Source organism: Miscanthus floridulus, chromosome 6 (assembly GCF_019320115.1).
Source record: "Miscanthus floridulus cultivar M001 chromosome 6, ASM1932011v1, whole genome shotgun sequence".
In the NCBI taxonomy this organism is placed as follows: Eukaryota; Viridiplantae; Streptophyta; class Magnoliopsida; order Poales; family Poaceae; genus Miscanthus; species Miscanthus floridulus.
The window spans coordinates 6,275,980-6,296,021 of NC_089585.1; the positions used below are offsets into that span (position 1 = coordinate 6,275,980).

General features: G+C 46.9%; 2 protein-coding genes across 3 annotated transcripts; one reads left to right on the top strand and one right to left on the bottom strand.

The window, feature by feature from the left end:
- Positions 1 to 1,321: 1,321 nt before the first annotated feature.
- Positions 1,322 to 6,572, top strand: LOC136457508 (cytokinin dehydrogenase 2-like). Its single transcript, XM_066457539.1, has 2 exons — positions 1,322 to 2,483; positions 5,707 to 6,572. Exons 1-2 carry the CDS (start codon positions 1,368 to 1,370, stop codon positions 6,298 to 6,300), a joined length of 1,710 nt encoding a protein of 569 aa, XP_066313636.1. The 5' UTR covers positions 1,322 to 1,367; the 3' UTR covers positions 6,301 to 6,572.
- An 8,253-nt stretch (positions 6,573 to 14,825) lies between these two features.
- On the bottom strand, positions 14,826 to 19,342 carry LOC136457509 (uncharacterized). 2 transcript variants are annotated; one of them, XM_066457541.1, is made up of 5 exons: positions 18,726 to 19,342; positions 18,555 to 18,599; positions 18,261 to 18,334; positions 15,795 to 16,165; positions 14,826 to 15,692 (listed from the first exon to the last, which is right to left on the bottom strand). In XM_066457541.1, the coding sequence occupies exons 4-5, from the start codon at positions 16,086 to 16,088 to the stop codon at positions 15,126 to 15,128; spliced, it is 861 nt and encodes a 286-aa protein (XP_066313638.1). In that variant the 5' UTR covers positions 16,089 to 16,165; positions 18,261 to 18,334; positions 18,555 to 18,599; positions 18,726 to 19,342; the 3' UTR covers positions 14,826 to 15,125. The 2 variants fall into 2 exon arrangements, with proteins under 2 accessions (XP_066313638.1, XP_066313639.1); XM_066457542.1 differs by having other exon boundaries at positions 18,261 to 18,428.
- Between the last annotated feature and the right edge of the window lie 700 nt (positions 19,343 to 20,042).

The window sequence follows — 20,042 nt, forward strand, 5'->3', positions numbered from 1 at the left end:
TTGAAATGGAAGAGTATATACTATGTGTACAAAATCATGTAGACAGTACTGGATGGCGCACTGGTGGGTGCTGGTGTGCAGTGCCTGTCTGCACATATATAGGCCATATACGAGAGGTAATGAATCGAAGTGCACGAACGTGCCTGACCCACTGAGTTACTGACCCGCCCGGGCCGAGCCCAGAGAGATGCCGTCGGCCGCCGGCCACTACCTTTGCCTCACCACCAGTTCAAGTTTGTCATTTCGGTAAAACATGATTATACCGTCCATGCATATGACGACGATTGCATTTGCATGGCGTCCGTCGTCCAGTACGATACCTTGTTTTGTATATATCACGTATGTGCACTCCCACCGGCCGTGTGGTATTGCACAGAATATATGAACATTTGTGACTTTATTATGGACCGTGACCAACCCAAGCAGAAGCTAAGCTGCGGCAACAGAAATTTGGTGACTTGTAAAGCTAGCCGGCCTGGCAATGCACGAGTCACGTACAGCTCAATCGACCCCGAGACGTACAGTCACATGCATGTGACATGGTGCCTTAGCTTTGTGTGCATGAAAGCGCCGCGTGCCTGTCCATTCCTGTATCGTCGTCCTTCGATCGATCACAAAAGAGGAGGTAACAAAATTAAAAGCAGTCCTACCCGGCGACTCGAATAGCAAAGGCAAAGCCGACCGATCGAGAACATGCACAGGGCCAGACTGCTAGCTGGGGATCATTGGCAACCAAGCATGCAAGCATGTCGACTCACTTGTATGCTCACCTACTAGTCATAATCAGTGGCTCTACCGTCTCGATCGTCCTCACATCCTCCACTGCACTGGACTCACCTGCATACTTATGTGTGTTGTCGTTTCCTCCCAGGGAGGGGGGAAGTCAAGTCGTCGTCTCTTCTGCGCGCTCACATGCAGCTACTATGACCTAAACGGCTGCCTAATGATACAGCTTTTCTCCACACACTCACACCGGCCACAAGATCACGGTAGGTACATACAGTGTATGTACGTATGCACGTCGTATATATCCCTTCTCCTTTAATTTCTCGTCGCAGTACGTTCGTGAACGGCTGCGGCTAGCTGATCACCTGACCGCATTGCAATTGCATGCATGCATGTGTGTACGTGTCTGAACATCGTCGATCACCTAGCAAGCTAGAGCTAGCACCGCACGACACCAATATCTTCGGTCTTTGTCTGCAGATCTCACATTTTCTCATCGGTGGTCTGGTCGTCGTACACGTCATCGCCGCTCGCCGGGGATATATAGGCCACCCACGGCTCTCCACTGCTGCGTGTACAATACATCGTCAAAACGAGAGCCGGGCTAGCTAGCTAGAGCTCCATCAAGTGATCGATCGGTCATGACGATGGCTAGAGCCACGACCACCATGGTCGCGCTCTGCTTCCTCCTCAGCTGCGTCTTCTCGGCCCTCACCGTCGACCCGCCCACGCTCGCCGCCTCGGCACCGCCGCCGACCGCGTCGTCCACGTCATCCATCATCATCGACGACATCATCCGAGTCCTCGCCGACACCACCACGGCGGCGCGCATCCGCACGGACGCCGAGGCCACGGCGCGCGCGTCCACCGACTTTGGCACCAACGTGACCGTGGACGCGGCCCGCCCGGCGGCCGTGTTCTACCCGTCGTGCGCGGCCGACATCGCCGCGCTGCTGCGCGCGTCCAGCGCCAGCGCCTCTCCGTTCCCGGTCTCCGCGAGGGGCCGCGGCCACTCTACCCAGGGCCAGGCCACGGCCCCCGGCGGCGTCGTCATCGACATGGCGTCGCTAGCAGGGCCCCACTCCGCCACCGCGAGCAGGCTCGCCGTGTCGGTGGACTGGCGCTACATCGACGCCGGCGGCGAGCAGCTGTGGGTGGACGTGCTGCAAGCCGCGCTGGCGCACGGCCTCACGCCGCGGTCCTGGACGGACTACCTCCGCCTCACCGTCGGCGGCACGCTCTCCAACGCCGGCATCAGCGGCCAGGCGTTCCGCCACGGCCCGCAGATATCCAACGTCCTCGAGCTCGACGTCGTCAAGGGGACCGGGGAGGTGGTCACCTGCTCCAAGCACAAGGACGCCGACCTCTTCCACGCCGTGCTGGGAGGGCTGGGGCAGTTCGGCATCATAACACGCGCGCGGATCCCGCTGGCGCCGGCGCCGGCCAGGGCCCGCTGGGTGCGGCTCCTCTACACAGGCGCCGCGGACCTCACGGCCGACCAGGAACGGCTCATCGACGACGGGCGCCGCGCCGGCGCGCTGGCCGGACTCATGGACTACGTCGAGGGCTCCGTCCTCACCGACTTCCAGGGCCTCATCGGCAGCTGGCGCTCGCAGCCGCCGTCGTCCTTCTACTCGGCGGCCGACGCCGCGCGCATCGCCGCGCTAGCCAAGGAAGCCGGCGGCGTCCTGTACTGCCTCGAGGGCGCGCTGTACTACGGCGGCGCCAGCGACACGACCGCCGCAGACGTTGACAAGGTAACACGATCGATGGCCCGCCGCCCGCCGCCAGCCGCCGGTTTTCTTTCTACGTGCATACGCCAGCCACATGATCGTTCTCGATCGGTTAATAAGTTTGGGTCGTGGTTGATCTGGATTATTATCGTCTTCAACTTTTGGCGTGCGACGCATGCATGTCTGGCTGCATCTACAACGGTGCAAGCTAGTAAGCTGGTGGGGCAGCATCGGCAGTCGTGCAGCGTCAACATCGTACTTGCATGGCCTGCCGTTGTCGGTCCCTTGTCGTGCATATCATTCCAAAGCTTTTTGGGCACTTTTCTCTAGCTAGCTACTCCAACATACAGTACTAGTTTCAATTTTATAAGACTTGCATGCATCCATTTGAAGAGTCAAAGCCTCAAAAGTTAGCCTTGTTTAGATCCCACCCTAAAATCTAAAATTTTTCAAGATTCTCCGTCACATTAAATCTTGCGGCACTATGCATGGAGCATTAAATGTAGGTAAAAAGAATAACTAATTGCACAGTTTGCTCGTAATTGGCGAGACGAATCTTTTAAGCCTAAATAGTCCATAATTGAACATTTTTTACCAAATACAAACGAAAGTGCTACAGTAGCCAAAAGCCAAAAATTTTCGCATCTAAACGGCGCCTTAGCCTCGCCTCGCATAATGCAATGAATGGAGTGCAAACTGGCGCCACAACAACAGCTGTACACACATTCACGCTATCACAAGGCCTTACAAACATTCATCACAGTTCATGCACACTTAATTAACTAACAAATTTTGTAACAACTTCATACACAAACCGACAACAATGACCATTCTACAACATTGTGTAGCATAGAATGAGTCAAATTAAATTTCTCCGATCAAGACATAGTCTCTACAGGTACACCCCTAAAATCATCCAGATGGTACCTTGTATTTCTGAAAGGACCCATGTATCTTGACTCCCGTGCATAACCAACGTCCACCAGATAGTAGCGGCCTGTTGAGATGGAGATCCGTGGGCGACGGTCCGGACTCACCTGCACAACGAGAACGTAGGGGTCAAATCCGGAGGGGGAGGGATGACGCCGGACGCGTAACCGGGTTTACCTGTCGCCGGCAGACGGGCGTCGATGGCGGCGGGTTCGGGGAGGGATGCGGAGCAGACAGTCGCCACGGAAGGCTATCGACGGCGACGGTGCGCCCTCACGGCGTTGCGAGGCGGGCAGGGACGGATTCGCTTATGGCGGCCGGGGCAGGCACGGCGAAGCGGAGGTCACGGCCGTCGTGGCTGGCGCGGAGGTGAGAGGCTGAGCGGCGCGCGAGCGAAACCCTATCGGCTATCGGGGGAACGGGATGATGGGAGGGAATGCGAAGCGGAGCTGAGGGTCGGCTTGTAGATCAGCCGTTCGGCTGGTGCTAGTCCGCCGAACGGCTGGGCTGTTCAGCCCAACCAAAATCAGCCTAGCCAGCCAATTAAGCCCAGCCGAATACACCCTATAAGTTTTAAAATATTAGATAAGTACTTTGATTTTGCAAAATATTTTGGTTTTCAAGAACGGCTAAATGTTTTGCTCCAACAAACATTTTAGTTTCTAAAACTATGGCTTTATCAAAATCATAGTCCTTTTGGACTTTCAGAAATCGCACCCACAATCTCTTTTTTCTAAACCGCGTTTTGTATGGCTTTACCCTATATATATAACAGTTTGTTGATAGCATAATTTCTAAACTACATCATCCAAACAGCTCCGTAATTTTTACTGAATATTTAAGTAGACATTATTCACCCACACATTTCGTAAGCTAAAAGATCACCGGTAGCGGCAGGCATGTGGAGTTCGGGTACACACTTCACAAAAAAAAACGAAGTACACACCTAACTTTCCATTTTTGCTCTTGTAAAAAATAAATGTAGTTGTACGTTTGTACAATGAGTGTTTAGGCCAGAGCAATAATTTCACAAAACGCCTTTTTTCGAAATGCTTGCACAAGCTTTTAGTTGGCCAATTTGAATAATCTCCTATATGAATCTTAACCTCCTAGCTTCTGATTTTTCTTTTGAAAAACAGTTGTCCTATATACTATACGGACCTGCTTAATTAGACATACTGAATATTTTGGAGTTTTTAGATGGCTAGTAGTTAAAAATCTTATCTTGCCTCTATGATAAATAAACATTATGTAGTTTATTTTATTAAGATGCATACAATACATATCATTTTGTGAACACAAAACAAAGAAACAAGAAATACTTTTGACAACAAGTTGTTGGAAATTCTATGTAATTTAGACTGCTAACACCTTAATTAACCATTGATGGTACATTTGCAGTTAATTGGCTATAATGTTTTTGATAATACTACTCCAGTTGGATAAGAAGAATAAGTCATGACCACTATGGAGTAGCTAGCTAGCTAGAGACAAATGATTCAAGTATAGTCATATGATAAGACTAGCGCCCAAAAACAAAAATATATTTACAAATGTACTCCTACAAGTATTAGTAGTTGGCTATAGAAACGAATCATTCACCTACTAGCTAGAGAGGGTACTCCTACAATAATGCAAGATGCCAAGATCTAAATACTGCACAGCTTGCATTCACATACTAGCAAGCTAGACACGTGAGTACATTTCATCACTGTTATACCAAATACTGCACAGCTCGCATATTCACACATACTAGCAAGCTATAGCTAGACCGGCGTCATATCAGCTCTGCCAACGACGGATCTGTTTGCACCAACGACAGCAACAGCACGTACACTAGCATCTCTAGGTACAAGATGTGTCAGTTGGGACGGCCAAGTTTTTTCCACGAAAGTGAGTGCTTGTTTAGTTTCTAAAAAGTACTGCAGTACCCATCACGTCGAATTTTGTGATACGTGTATGGAGCATTAAATGTAGACGAAAAAAAACTAATTACACAGTTTGGTTGGAAATTGCGAGACAAACGTTTTGAGTCTAATTAGTCTATAAATGAACACTAATTGGCAAATAAAAATGAAAGTGCTACAGTAGCTAAATTCCCAAAATTCGCGAACTAAACACGCACTGACCGTGCAAGCAGACGCAGTCGAGCACCACAATCTATATCCGTCCATATCAACTAGACTACCATGGTGCAAGTTGACGTGTACTCGCGCCTGGACACATGCAAAGCAACAGTAGTGACCGAATCTTTGCACACAACGTGACAGTTGTCCATCATATCGATCAAAAGCCACTCATCTCATGATGCATGCAGGGCGTGGAGGTGTTGGTGCGCGAGCTGCGGTACGCGCGCGGGTTCGCGTTCGTGCAGGACGTGTCGTACGTGCAGTTCCTGGACCGCGTGAGAGCCGGCGAGCGCAAGCTCCGCGGCGAGGGCCTCTGGGACGTGCCGCACCCGTGGCTCAACCTCTTCCTCCCGCGCTCCCACATCCTCGACTTCGCCGCGGGCGTCTTCCACGGCGTCCTGCTCCGCACCGGCGGCGGCGGCAGCAGCGGTGGTCCCGTGCTCGTCTATCCCATGAACCGGGGCAAGTGGGACGGCGCCACGTCGGCGGTGCTCCCCGACGACGAGGACGAGGTGTTCTACACGGTGGGGATCCTGCGGTCGGCGGTGGCGGACGGCGACCTGCGGCGCATGGAGGAGCAGAACGCGGAGGTGGCACGCTTCTGCGAGGCCGCCGGCATCCCGTGCACGCAGTACCTGCCCTACTACGCGACGCAGGCGGAGTGGGCGGCGCGCCACTTCGGGCCCCGCAGGTGGGACACCTTCCTCCACCGCAAGAGGAAATACGACCCCATGGCGATCCTGTCGCGCGGCCAGAGGATTTTCTCGTACCCACTTGCCTGATGATATGATCGTCGTGTTGCTGGCCGGCCGGCTGCATGAAATAATGCAAGCAAGCAAGCATCAAGGCATGGCTGGTGTTTTGCATTAATTTGCTGATGAGTAGTCAAGTGATACAGTTACTACGTACTACTAGCTAGCTGTCTAGATAATAGTAGTGATAGGCATGCATGCACGTCAAAAGTTGATCGAGCAATGCAAAGCGCATGACAAGAGTGTACGATTGAACAGTTGTGTAGTACTGTTGTCAGTGTGGCCTCGATCTGATGAGTATGACCATTGCGCATGAATAAATTGTTATATATACATGCATAGATAAATAAACGTGCATATATATGTATCAGTAACTAATGATACTGTAGTAAAATACTACTCCCTCCGTCCACAAAGATACAACTTCTTGATGACTAAATTTTGACCAAGTTTATACCGAATAGTATTAACATTTATGTCTTCAACTAAATCTATTATAAAAGTCCATGTATGCATAGATAATTAGGTCATATTAATTTGGTATATTTCTGCTTTACTGATTGAGCAGTTTTTCTTTGTTGGCTTCAACTGTTGTACGTTTGATAAAAAACAACTTCTCTTTTTTACTCGCCCTCGAGCTGTACACATCATATCCTACGAAAGAATCTGCGGCAGTACACAGTGGACGGTTTACTTGTCACTGTTCTATGGATATTGCTAGATCCCAGCAAGATCTCTGTTGTACTGCCTAGGAAAGAGACAGGCCGCGCACAGATCCCTCGAGCCCACGTCGATCGTCCCCACAGCCACATGCCACATGAGACTTGAGAAGCTCCAACGAGTGGCTAGATCGATTCGGACGAGATTTGCAGCAGCTGCAGGAAGGACAAGTTAGCTCTTGGCGCCTCGGCATGTGACGACACACGTACGGCACTTCGAAATACACAGGGCCGAAACCTAGCAGACCAAAATAAACAAAATAAACTGAAAACAATGTTTATTGTAGCAGCATAGAACAGATGAACAATGCGGGAGTTTTCTACTGGAACAATCAATTACATGTACCATATATAGAACATTTCGGAAATCTTTGGAACAATGAATTGTACTACTAGCAGAACAACAAATCAACAAGAATGAAATAATTCCAAAAATAACATAGAACTGATGATTTTTTCATGATGGAACAACCAAAATATAGCTACAATATCATAATAGAAAATTTTGAAATTCTTGGAATAATTGAGTTGTATTAGTAGACCAATATATTTGTCACAAATGGAACTAAGGATTTTTGTTTTCATATTGCAACAACCAAAATATAGCTACAATATCACAGAAAAAGAATCTAAACTCTTGGAGAAATTGAATTGTACTCCTTTCGTCCCGAAAAGAATGCAATTTTAGCATAGTACTGAGTCAAATCATCTTAATTTTGACCAAGTTTATATAGAAAAGAGTATCAATATTTATATACCAAATTATAATCTTTGTTAAGTATATTTTAATAGTATACCTATTTAGTGCCATAATTATTGAGTTTTTTTTATAAATTTGGTCAAACCTTAGATAGTTTGACCAAGAAGAGATCTAGAATTGCATCTATTTAAGAACGAAGGTAGTATTAATTAGTATAGAACAATCAAAATTGTCACTAATATAATTACTTTTAGGCATCTTAGCTTGCATGCAAGATGAATTCACACTGTGTCCGAAGTGTTTTTTACTGTAAAAGTGTGAGCATGTATATATACTAGTAAAAGCTTATAATAACATGCATGTATGCATAGCAAACTCCAAGAAAATAAAAAAGGAAAGATCCCTATAATATAATAGTGCAGTGCATATATAGCAATGAATAGGATTAAGGCCTCATTTAATAGAGCTCTGGCCCCAGTGAGAAGTCGTTTTTACCTCTAATGTCTAAATAAACTGGGAGCTGGTGAAGCCACTATTTATTTTAGCTTCACTGGCTTCTCTGTGCACTATATAAAGGAATTGGGGCCATTAAACATGACCTAAAGTGTTGGATTGACGCTTTGACTCACTTTTTTTAGAAAAAAGAATTTTTATTTTGGTCTCTGCAAGAGTTTTGCACACAACCAATTCTTATTACAAATCCAGTCTCTTGCTATTTTTTAAGCTCTCAAAAAGCAAAACCAAACAAAGGGAAAATTGATTAAAGCTGATCCAAGTCGTTGGCCCAGTTCGTCCATCACATTTAATTTGCAGCACAATGATTTCCACTTCGCCCAAGGACCATGCATTTTACCTTTCTTCTTCTTCTCCAATGGATCAATTATTTATCTGAAACAAAAAAACTGTTGTCTTCAATGGCCCAATAATCAAAGGAAAGTTTGATTTTGACAGTAACCTCACTTTCATTGACGCTTGCGATCGATTAGTTTTTGCTTCATCAACGTCAACAGCATAAGTGCAGGGTAGCTTTTGCTTTCACTTGGAGCTGGCACGGCCCACGGGTTGCTTTCGCACATCATATGCAAACCGACAGGTAGTTCAAAACATCGTCGTCATGACCAGATTCGATAGATTATAACTTACCTCAGAAATTAATCGATCAGAATCCTATTAGCTTGACTTAGTCTAAACATCTTTCTAAAAGGGAATAAATACAGTGATGATCAAACTAGTCCCTTGTTGAGAACAGTAGGATCGAGAGGTAGCTAACGCGATGGCGATTGATGGAGCAAGCTAGCTAACGCGATGGATCGATGGATGGATGACAATGTTCCAATAACCGATGTACTGTATTTGGATTATATTGTCAGTCCAGCCGCCGTAAGTAGCCATCGTTTGGGATCTGATACAGATCTCTCTGCATCCGATCCGATCTGATCCTAGCAACAAAGGATAGATCTCCCAGGGTACACACGTGGATGTCTGCCTGCTGTCTGGACGATCGACGATGGAACCTGTCGGCTGTGGCGTGCATGCATGCCCATCTGTCATCGTCTTTGAATGAACTGCATGCCGGGCCTGTTTGGATGTCTTCTCAGTTTCCCTGTACTGGGTCTGATCATATAAGCTCCAACTGATCCAGGACATGCAGCGCCTGGCTGTACAGAACCGGTGTTTGGTTGCCAGGTCCATGCGACACATGCAAAATTGACATGCAGGCTCACATGTTTGGTTCATTGCATTAGAAAGAGTCCAATTACCACTTGCATACAATGGTAACGTTACCACCAACATCCCTACAGAGTGCATGGTCTATTACAACACATTGGCAAACAAAGGTTACATGAGCTTCCAAATTAAAAACACAATAACCATGGCTTGGAAACAAATAATGATATGAGCACATTGACAGCTAGCTTTCTTCTTAACAGCAATGACACACTACGGGAGAACGCAGATTTGCCGAGTGCCGCCTGCTTTGTCGAGTGCCAAAAATCGGGCACTCGGCGAAGCCACTCTTTGCCGAGTGCCGGATCGGATGGCACTCGGCAAAGTCTAGCACTCGGCAAAGAGTGGCTTTGCCGAGTGCCACAGAGTGCCCGGCACTCGGCAAAGGGCGGCACTCGGCAAAAGCCCTCTTTGCCGAGTGCAACACTCGGCAAAAAGTGGCACTCGGCAAAAAAAAATGGCACTTGACAGCCGAGCCCGCCCACGCCGTCAAATTTAAAAAAAAAATTCTTTGCCGAGTGCCGATGCTGGCACTCGGCAAAGAGGGCATTTGCCGAGTGCCAAGGCCCTGCACTCGGTAAAGATCCCTTCTTTGCCGAGTGCCACTTCCTGGCACTCGGCAATTTTTTTTTTGTTTTTTTTTTTGACCCATTTTTTTGTGAGGCCTTCCCACATTATTTAAAACTCCATGTTCAAATTTGGGATAATTTTGACTTTTTTTGCTATATTTTGTTAGTTTTTTTTGTTTCGTTGAATTTTATGGAATATTTCAAATTTGAACTGCAGGTGCATGGAATAATCGAATTTGGTCGTTCAAAAAATGATATTCATGATATTTGGTGTATGTTGAGGCCGTATCCAGGAACTCACATGAAATTTCGAGCATCTTGTTGACGTAACATGACGAGGTACCTGCGGGAAAAGTGTATTTAAATTATATAAAATCCGAACGAAGTCCGAAAATGACGAAACTTGTCGGGGCGTCGTATTATCGCATGTAGAGTCTATAGTAAAAAATTGAGAAGGTTTCGAGCAAGTTGCGATGTTGGATGCCTAAAACCCAGACATCTCCACATGTGATCACCATTTTTTTCCCGCAGGTACCTCGTCATGTTACGTCAACAAGATGCTCGAAATTTCATGTGAGTTCCTGGATATGGCCTCAACATACACCAAATATCATGAATATCATTTTTTGAACGACTAAATTCGATTATTCCATGCACCTGCAGTTCAAATTTAAAATATTCCATAAAATTCAACGAAACAAAAAAAACTAACAAAATATAGCAAAAAAAGTCAAAATTGTCCCAAATTTAAACATGGAGTTTTAAATAATATATTAAGGCTACAAAAAAATAATGGGGCAAAAAAACAAAAAAAAATTTGCCGAGTGCCGGCCCTAGCACTCGGCAAAGAGGGCCTTTGCTGAGTGCCAGGAAGTGGCACTCGGCAAAGATTTTTTTTTTTTAAAAAAACAAAAGCCTTTGCCGAGTGCCGGCTCGGCCCAGCACTCGGCAAAGGGGGAACCCTAACTAAATGTGTGGGCCGGCACACACACTCACTCACTCCACACGCCACCAGCTCGCCCCGCACCCGCCGTCGGCCGCCGCCGCCCCCGCCCGCCCCGCTCCACCCCGGCCCCGACCGCCCCGCGTCGCCCCGTCCCCGACCCGCCCCTGCGAACCCCGCAGTCAGCGCGCCGCTGGCCCGCCGCCCCGCCGCGGCACCACCCCCCCCCCCCACCCCGGTCGGCCACCGGCCATCGGATCCGGGACGCCCCGGCCGCGCTCAGTGTCAGCGCCCCCTGCCCGCCCTCGCCCGCTCCGCGCCGCCCCCCCCACCCCGTCAGCCTCCGGCCAGCGGTTCCGGGCCGCCCGGCTGCTCGGACCCCGCAGCGGTGCGCCCGGCCGCGCTCCACTTGCCCAGCGTCGCCCCAGCGATCCGCCGTGGCCCTGGAGGAGGAAAGAAGGTAGCAGGAAGAGAAGAAGGAAGAAAAGGAAGAAAAGGAGGAAGAGGAGAAGAAAGAAGAAAGAAGAAGGAGGAGGAAGAAGAAGGAGGAGAAGGGGAGAGGGGGAGGAAGCCGAGGTGGAGGGGACGAACGTTCGTCCACGTCGTCCACATCGCCCACGCCGTCATCCCCGCCCTCACCGGAGGAGAAGGTAAAGCCGCAGGGTTGTCGGCCATCGCGCCGTTTATGTCGTTGACGGCCTTCGTGCCGGGTTTGTGGTTGTGTTGGCCATCGTGCCCCAAATGTGGACGTCGGCCATCGTGCCGACAGTTTTTCTTGTAGGTTTTGGAAACCTCCCCATGCAGGGGAGGTTCTGCCGAAATTTTCAACTTTTAGTGATGTTTTTCTTCTTTTGCAGAGCAAGACCTGTCGGAGGGGACCCGGAGAACCTCGACGACCCTGATCGTCTTCATCGGTGTTGCGGTCCTGCCTGCACAGCGCTGACTCGCCATTGCACCGACTCACCACTATGCCGCTAGCCTGTCTCCACCGCCACCCTAGGTATAATTGAGCTCTCTTCCTTACCGTTGTAGTACGTAGATCGGTGTAGCCCAGTTAGACGTCTCCCGTCCGAAACAGATATGGTTGGGGGAAGGCAAGAAGCATGGGCGGTTCTGGCTTGGCGACGACGTCCTCAACACAGGCTCTACTCCTCCTCTGAACCGCCTCCGAGCAGCGAGCACCAGCTCTAGCGTGCCCATAAGCCAACGGCCGACAACGGTGGCGACACTCCAGGTAAGTATTCTAGTTTCATTCGTCGTTCTTTGACTTTTACGTTCCTTAGCTCTATAATATTGAAACATTGGGGTCAAATGTTGCAGGCCGAGCTGCTGCAACTTCAGGCCCAGTAGGAGGCCTAGGAAGCTGAGCGGGCGGCTGAGCGGGCCGAGCGGGAGGCCGAGCGTCAGAGGCTACAAGCTGTTGAGGCCCAACAAGAAGGTTTGCTCAGGTTCGTGCAACAACTTGGGGAGCAACAATGTTGGCAGATCCCACTACACCTACTTGCACCACAACCACCACCACAGTCTACTCCGGTGAGTATGTTTTACTTTCTGTGCTCATACTTAGTGTCAAACCTAGAGATGGCCTTCGTGCCGGATTTGTTGATGTGTGGGCCTTCGTGCCAGGTTAGTTGATGTGTCGGCCTTCGTGTCGGAAATGTGGTTGTCGGCCTTCGTGCCGATGTTTTTCTTGTAGGTTTTGAAAACGTCCCCGTGTAGGGGAGGTGCTGCCAAAATTTTGAACTTTTCTTTAAACTCCTTACATTTTTATCTTGTCACTCACATGCAATATCTTCTTTTTTGTGCAGCGGACATCGGGGGCGGCGTCGAACCAGGTCGAAGGGTCGCCGGCATCGCAAGTTGGGCCATCCGCACTCAGACCATCGCCGGGATCGCACGCTGGGGCGCAGTCGCCGTGAGCCGCTTGCGGAGTAGTTTCTATGTATCAAACTTGTGAACTTGTGGACTATGAACTTGTGGTTTGTAATAAATTGTGGATTTCAGACAAATTTGATCGTTTGTAATATATAAATGTGGTTTGTAATTTATTGCTGTTGAATTGTGGTTTCTATTATATATATATGCATTGTTGTTTAAATGGAAAAGCAAAAAACAAAAAAAAGAAATTTAGAGGTGGCTTTGCCGAGTGCAATGACCATTGCACTCGGCAAAGAAAATTTAAAAAACATAAAAAACACCCTTTGCCGAGTGCCGGTGCTGTGGCACTCGGCAAAGAGGTTTAAAAAAACAGATTTCTTTACCGAGTGCCGGGGCTGTGGCACTCGGCAAAGAATTTTAAAAAAAATAGACGGCGTCGGCCGTCGGCCGACGATGTCAAATCTTTGCCGAGTGCCCGAAATTTGGCACTCGGCAAAGCAACCTTTGCCGGAAAGGGATTCGACGGAGGCTCTTTGCCGAGTGTTGCACTCGGCAACAGGCACTCGGCAAAGAGCCCGCCTCCAGTAGTGACAGGCTTTTCTTCAACTTCGTCAATGTAATTTTGTTTCTTTTGATGATAGAATGCTGCATAGGCCTCTTCCCTTGTCTTGTACTTCTTGTACATGGCTCCTGAGAACCCAAGGACCTCATTTGTGCATGCCTTGCAGCTTGGAAACACACCAGTACTCTGGCCATTTGTAACAACATACCATGAACCCATTCTATTAAACAGTTAACAAGCCATGAAATAAAGAAACGGTCCAATGCTCACCAACATGGAATGAAATGCAATATCATTGGGAATAGGCATGTGCTCAGATTAGTAAGAAGTGTAACTTTGAAAGCATAAGCAATGGTCACAAGCAGAAAAATAAATTGCAAATATTTTTCACATCACAGCAATGGTCACAACTCTAATCAGCATAAGCAGTGGAGAAGCTAGAACCAAATATAGGGGGGTGCGAGTAAAGTTTAAACTTTTAACAAAATTTTAGATATAATTCGTAAATTTTGGCGGTTTCATGATTTTTTAAAAAAAATATCGTATTTTATAAATGTTACCATATCCTATAACACTGAGTTTGTACATATCTTGGCGATTTTTTTCTGAGAGACCCGGATAGAAGCGTACCCTCATATATACGAGCGCACAACTTATCCCTATAAACGCAGGCACATACACTTTATCCCTATAAACACCTCTGAAATACTAAGTTGGACTGGCAAATCTCGAGATTGACGAAGTCATCGTAGGTGTCTCGCTATTGACGGGCACATCTTTTACCAATGAAGAAGTGGGACGGGCATGTCCACATGCATTATTTGTCATGGCTCCGACTGCTTGCTATAGTGGACGAAGGCACCCGAGCCGGTGAAACAAAAAATAGTAGTTCTAGTGGCTCTTCTAGTTCATTTCAATAAGATAGATAGAAATGGCTTTCTACTATAGTACACTGAGGAGCCAGAGCCAGAGCTTAATCCAGTTGAAGCTCTACACAATGGGAACTTAGACAAAAAAAAAGATGGGGTGCACAATTTTATTTTTGGTATATGATTTTTGCACTGAAGCTAAAATACAAAAATGTGAGAAAAGCTAAAATACGTTGGTTTCAACAGTGGAATGTAATATACTTTTTGCATGCAACTATTAGGACTTTGGCTTTCTTTAATCAACCGAGCTAGGGATATATGATATGCTTGATAGCTGGCATGGGATTAAAACTCTTCTTTTGCCGCTCAACCTTGGTTTGCTAGATCTGTGGGTGCATTAATTTTTGGCAAGGGGGTGCACATGTGGTAAAAAAATGATAGTTAGCACTAAGTTTTAATTTTGGCGTGGGTGCATCTGCACCCACTGTCACATACACAGCTTCGCCTCTGAGCATAAGCATATAAGGAAGGAATCACAGATTAGAATAGCATTGCATATCATAGGCAATGGTCAATAGTTCATGGATCTCAGCTAATTCCATCTGCATACTACCTGACTGATCAACCCAGGCAACATCTCACAATCCCTGCCATACAACATGTGGCACATCAACCAAATCACCAGTTTATGCCACATTTACCTAACATACTTGCCCATCATCAATATAATTTGAGCCTAGTGTTACCAGCCCTCATTGGTTACTAAGATTACACAAAATAGTTAGGGACTACTCAAAATAGTCAGCCACTGCACAAAAGAAGGAGCAGCACAAGTGTTGCAGCTGCACTCCCAAAAGAATGATCAGTCAATACCCAAGCTGCCACACTCACATGTAGTAGTGCTTGGCAAGCCAAGTCCTCATCCAAAGGACATGGTGACGCTCAATCATCCCCACAAATGCATCACCTTCAGCCTTGTTGTCAAGCAAGTGAGAGTATGCCACAATCAAACCCTCTTTAGGAAAACCAGGCATGTACATCACTGCACCATATAGATCTGGATGCATAATCTCAGGTTTCTCTGGTTTGGTCTCACGAATAGCAGATGCCACGTCCTTGACAGCATCAGTCATCTGGTAGAAAATAGTAGTGTCCTCCTTAGTAAACACAGACCTGTTTCTTTTGTTGCCAGCACCAGAGTCACTATCGCCTTCTTTGCCATCCTTAGCACACTTACCCAACAGTTTAGCAGCATCATGACTGCTCTTTGCACCTTTGCCATCCTTTGATGGCTCAATCTTTATGCTGCTATCAGAAAACTCAGCTGGGGTTCCCAAAGGTTCATTTGACCCCATAGCATATTTCCCTGTGGCTTGACCATTACCAAAGATGGTCATCATCTGCTGGTAGTTCTCTATGGGCTTGTTTAAAAACTCAGCATCCTTAGGATGAGCCTAAGTTACCAGTTGGGGGAAGGTCAGTAAGATGTAGGTAATATTTGTAAGCAGGACAAGAAGGAAAAGAGGGTAACAAGAAGTAACAGCACCCACACACACCTGAATGTGCCCCATGTAGTGCTCTTCCTCTAGGCTTATCATGTGACATTCTTCATTCCAATGAGCACCACTCAACTCCCTCAGCTTTGACACTTTAACCCACCTCTGCCTCCACTTCCTCAAGTGATTGTACACTTGAATTCCTGTCACCTCATTGCTAGTGAACTCACTATGAGCTTTGGCAACCTGGTTCAGGTGCACCTCCTTGAAACCCTTATCAGTCCTGACACCTGAGGAGATGAGCTGGCACATACAACGAAGAACAAAACCAGACATGACACTGGCCCGACGCATCCCACCCCTACGGCAGGAGCACCCTGCACCTCCTCAACCTCATCTCCCAACACAACCACATTCTGATCAGCCATCTCCTATTAACCATTGACCATTGCCTCAGTTACAAACAAATTAAACAGATGTATAAAGAAGTAACAGCATAGGTTGTGACCAAATCCGTAGTGAACAAAAAATGAGAGAGTTCAAACAAAGGTATATCAGCATAGCCTGTGACCAAAGCATCATTTAAAAGAATACATGATCATCATTGCAGCCGCCTATTCCCTCAAATTCATTGGAATTCATTCATCATTGAACATGAGCAATGCCTCAATAAAAAAGTTAACACATCATGACACATGCCTATAACCTGATAATAGCATAAATAATTCATCACAGCACATATCCATAACCTAATTAAAAAAATTTAAACATCACAGCACTTGTCCAACTGCATAGACATTACATAACATCAATTAAACATGGGAGTTGCCTCTATTTTCCCACATAAGGTTAGCCCACTCATCCCTCTTCCTACACCATGTTGCATTTTCTTCTAAAGGTACTTGGGGGCCTGCTACATTGTTAGTTGGATTAGGTTCCCAGTTTGACGCCAATGGAAAAACCTCATCTTCACCATGCCCAAGAATCCAGTTGTGGAGAATGCAACATGCAAGAACTAGTTTGACTTGTGTCTTGTAGGAATGAAATGGCTTGTGTGTCTAGAATGCGGAAACGATTCTTTAAGTCCCCAAACGCCCTATCGACAATCACTCTTAGGCTTAAATGCCTCAAATTTAACAACTCCCTAGCATTGGTAGGATAGTTTCTTCCACTATACTCGTTCAAATGATACCTAGTTCCACCGTAAGGGGAAGGAATCTAGGCCGACATGCATAACCCGCGTCGATTAGATAGAATTTCCCTAAAAATAGGTTAACTAGGCATGTATTAGTTTACGTCGTAGGGTTATGGCATGGTAAAGACAGAATAGCTATCAAATTGTGGTTAAGTACCTGGTGGAACCCTCAACCCGTCATCCCTCTCTAGTGCATCAGCAAGTATGAGGGCATTATGTGCTGACCCCTCCCATCCCGCTAGCACATAAGTGAACTTCAAATCAAAGTCCACCGCTGCCAGAACATTTTGAGTAGGATAATGCTTCCTACCCCTGAATGCAGCAACAATTTTTGCTGGAACTCTAGCACGTACATGAGTACCATCTATTGCACCAATACAATCCTACATGGTTTCAAATTTGACCTCAGTTATTGTATCCAAACGCACCAAGCTATGTACCATGGTCAGTTTTATTTGATTACCTTAAAATATGGATACCACCTGTGGCTGTTTGTGATCTTAAGTGATGTCTCATTGGATGGTGCCCTTATCATCTCCTCCCTGAGCCCTCCAATTGCATACAAAACCTCTCTAAAGTACCTACTAATGGTCTCGATGGACCTCCTAAAATTTTGATGGATAACTCTGAATCGTTGATTATGACCCACTACATGCAAGAACATAGCAACTTGCTCCTCTATATTATTGTTTATGGTGTCCCTAAGCAAGTGCTTCTCCCTAAATAGGTTGCACAAGTTGAAAAAAGCGGCTCTACGCATACGAAGCATTGCAACACATTCTATGTCATTACAGTTGTATATTTTGTCCAGGTTTGCTTGCCGTTCTTCGTCCATTGCACTCATCGATGCATATGTGATCCTAGGACATGACCTCTGTGCCAACCTTACCCTACTAATGAAAAATGCATACACGACAGCAATAAAGGCAGCAGCCTTAACAACAAGCAAACGTCTCTGTTCCCTCCAATCCATCTATTGTAAAAGGAAGATTGAACATCATTGATTAGAAAACAAATTATAACCCAAAATCACTTAAACAGTGCTATGTCGTTAACAATAATCCATGGATAATGTGCTCAAAATATATAGTCATCAATTCATCGGCTAGGACATGTGCTCAGAATGTATAGAGATCAAAATTCATTGGTTTGGACATGTGCTCAGTTTTTATGTTAAAAGAAAAAAAGTAGTAATCATTGGCATTCTCATGTTCTCAGATCTCGGTCAAAATTGACTGGTCGAACAGCCATTCAATCACATACCGACTACAGATCCAGAGGTACCAAAACAAAGAGTAAGGTTGGAAGAGGGGAAGGGGTGCCTTTCATACCGCGAGTGCTTGAGCAGGAAGGACGAGCAAAACAAAGACAGGTGAAGTGGCTACGGATCCAGAGAGAATAAGAACTACACAATAATTAAATGGGCATTAGTACCTCTCAATATCACAGTTCAACAAATGGAACATGAACAAAAGAAAATCTAAACATGGATTACTTGCCTGCTCTCTCAAGAACGGGTGAACCAAACAGATCAGAGCATACAGAGCAAACAAACTTCAATCAAACACGTAGATCGACAAGATTGAATGGGGGTAACAACAGATCGAGGATGAAATCAACCATACCTTGTAGGATTGGCTCGGGTCACCAGCGATTCCCCCCTCCAAACCCTAATGCATGAAAAAAATGTCACCACATATGCAGAGGAGAGGAGAAGATGAGGGAAGGAGATGGAGGATGGTGATGAAGAAAAGAGGAGGGAAGGAGAGGTCGGATGGGGACGGCCGACGGCTCACCTACGTTGCAGAACTAGAAGAGGAAGACGGGAGAGTCCAAAAGAAGAGAACGAAGTCGACGAGCTGGAGTGAGGGCCGAAGGGGGCGGCGGTGGGGATTTATCTCGCGCCAAAAGGGGCGGTAACCCTAGCCTTCCTGCGCGAATCGCCCACGCTCCCGCGCACACGCCATCGTCGGCCGCGCGAGCCAGGCTGCGAAAAAACGGAATCGAAATCCGTTTTTAGGGAACCTGGCTCCGGACTCTTGCCTGCATGCCGACGGCCAGGCCCGTGGAGAACTCCAGGGAACCAAACACCCTTAAACTGCATCCTGGGAGCCAGGACGCACGCAGCAGGGCAACCAAACAGGCCCCAATTGAATCATGCATCAGTGCAGTTCGTGTTAGGGATAGTCTCATAGGAGTGTATAGATACACTGTACGGTGTGCCTTGCTTCGGCGAAAGTTCAATTCGATCCTGGCTTTACTGAAACAGGCATGCACTATCTTCTGAGTTTTGACAGATGAATGAAATCGAGTTTTGACAGGTCGCGGATCCGATTTGTTCCTAGCAGAGCGAACAAACTGACACTAGCACTATCTATCGCTCGCAGTCGTCGTTATCGGAGATCGAAGACGTGACCTAGCAGAGCGAGCTATTAGCTAGCTCTTGACGCAAGTCAGGACGATTCAGATGGTTACAGGTGAATAATCTTTGGACGTAAACGGATCGGCCAGATCGCGGCTGGACAATGACACTGTCACACTGAACCCCAGCTTGTATATCATCCTAGAGCTAACCAATGCTTCAGTATGTACGTGTCTGGCCTTCTAGAAAACCGGCGGCCGGTGTCCACACTTAAGAGGGACTTTGTGATTTGTGAGATGCTGCACTGTGATTCTTGATCCAATCACTAGCTAGGCTTTACCGTACGTACAGGCGGAGATGGTGTCATGCGTGCATCGATAGTTTAGCGCCTTGCTCGAGGATCCCTCTTTCGATTTATTGTATTGTACATCATCTATCTATTAATTACGAGCTTATTTGACTAGGTCAGTGCTAGCTAGCTACATACTGTACGCAAAGTACGTCTTCCCTAGCTACAATGCTTAGAAAATGAATGGGAGCGAGAGTGCGAGACCCTTCTTCATGAAGAGAACGCCTAGTCATCCTCGAGCCATGAATGTGAACTGGCACTACGATACTGGTGCTCGACAAATGATTTCGTGTTTCACCTGCTGCGTTGAAATGCTATATCTTCTTTCTTTTTTTCTTTTTTTTGCTGCGTTGAAAATGCTATAGAGTCTCAGAGTCTGCATATGCAACAACCCGTATCAAG

Coding starts and splice junctions, on each gene's coding strand:
- LOC136457508 (XM_066457539.1), top strand. CDS start 1,368: ATGACGATGGCTAGAGCCACGACCACCATGGTCGCGCTCTGCTTCCTC. Junction 2,484..5,706: donor CCGCCGCAGACGTTGACAAG/GTAACACGATCG, acceptor TGATGCATGCAG/GGCGTGGAGGTGTTGGTGCG.
- LOC136457509 (XM_066457541.1), bottom strand. CDS start 16,088: ATGCGTCGGGCCAGTGTCATGTCTGGTTTTGTTCTTCGTTGTATGTGC. Junction 15,693..15,794: donor ACTACATGGGGCACATTCAG/GTGTGTGTGGGT, acceptor CTGGTAACTTAG/GCTCATCCTAAGGATGCTGA.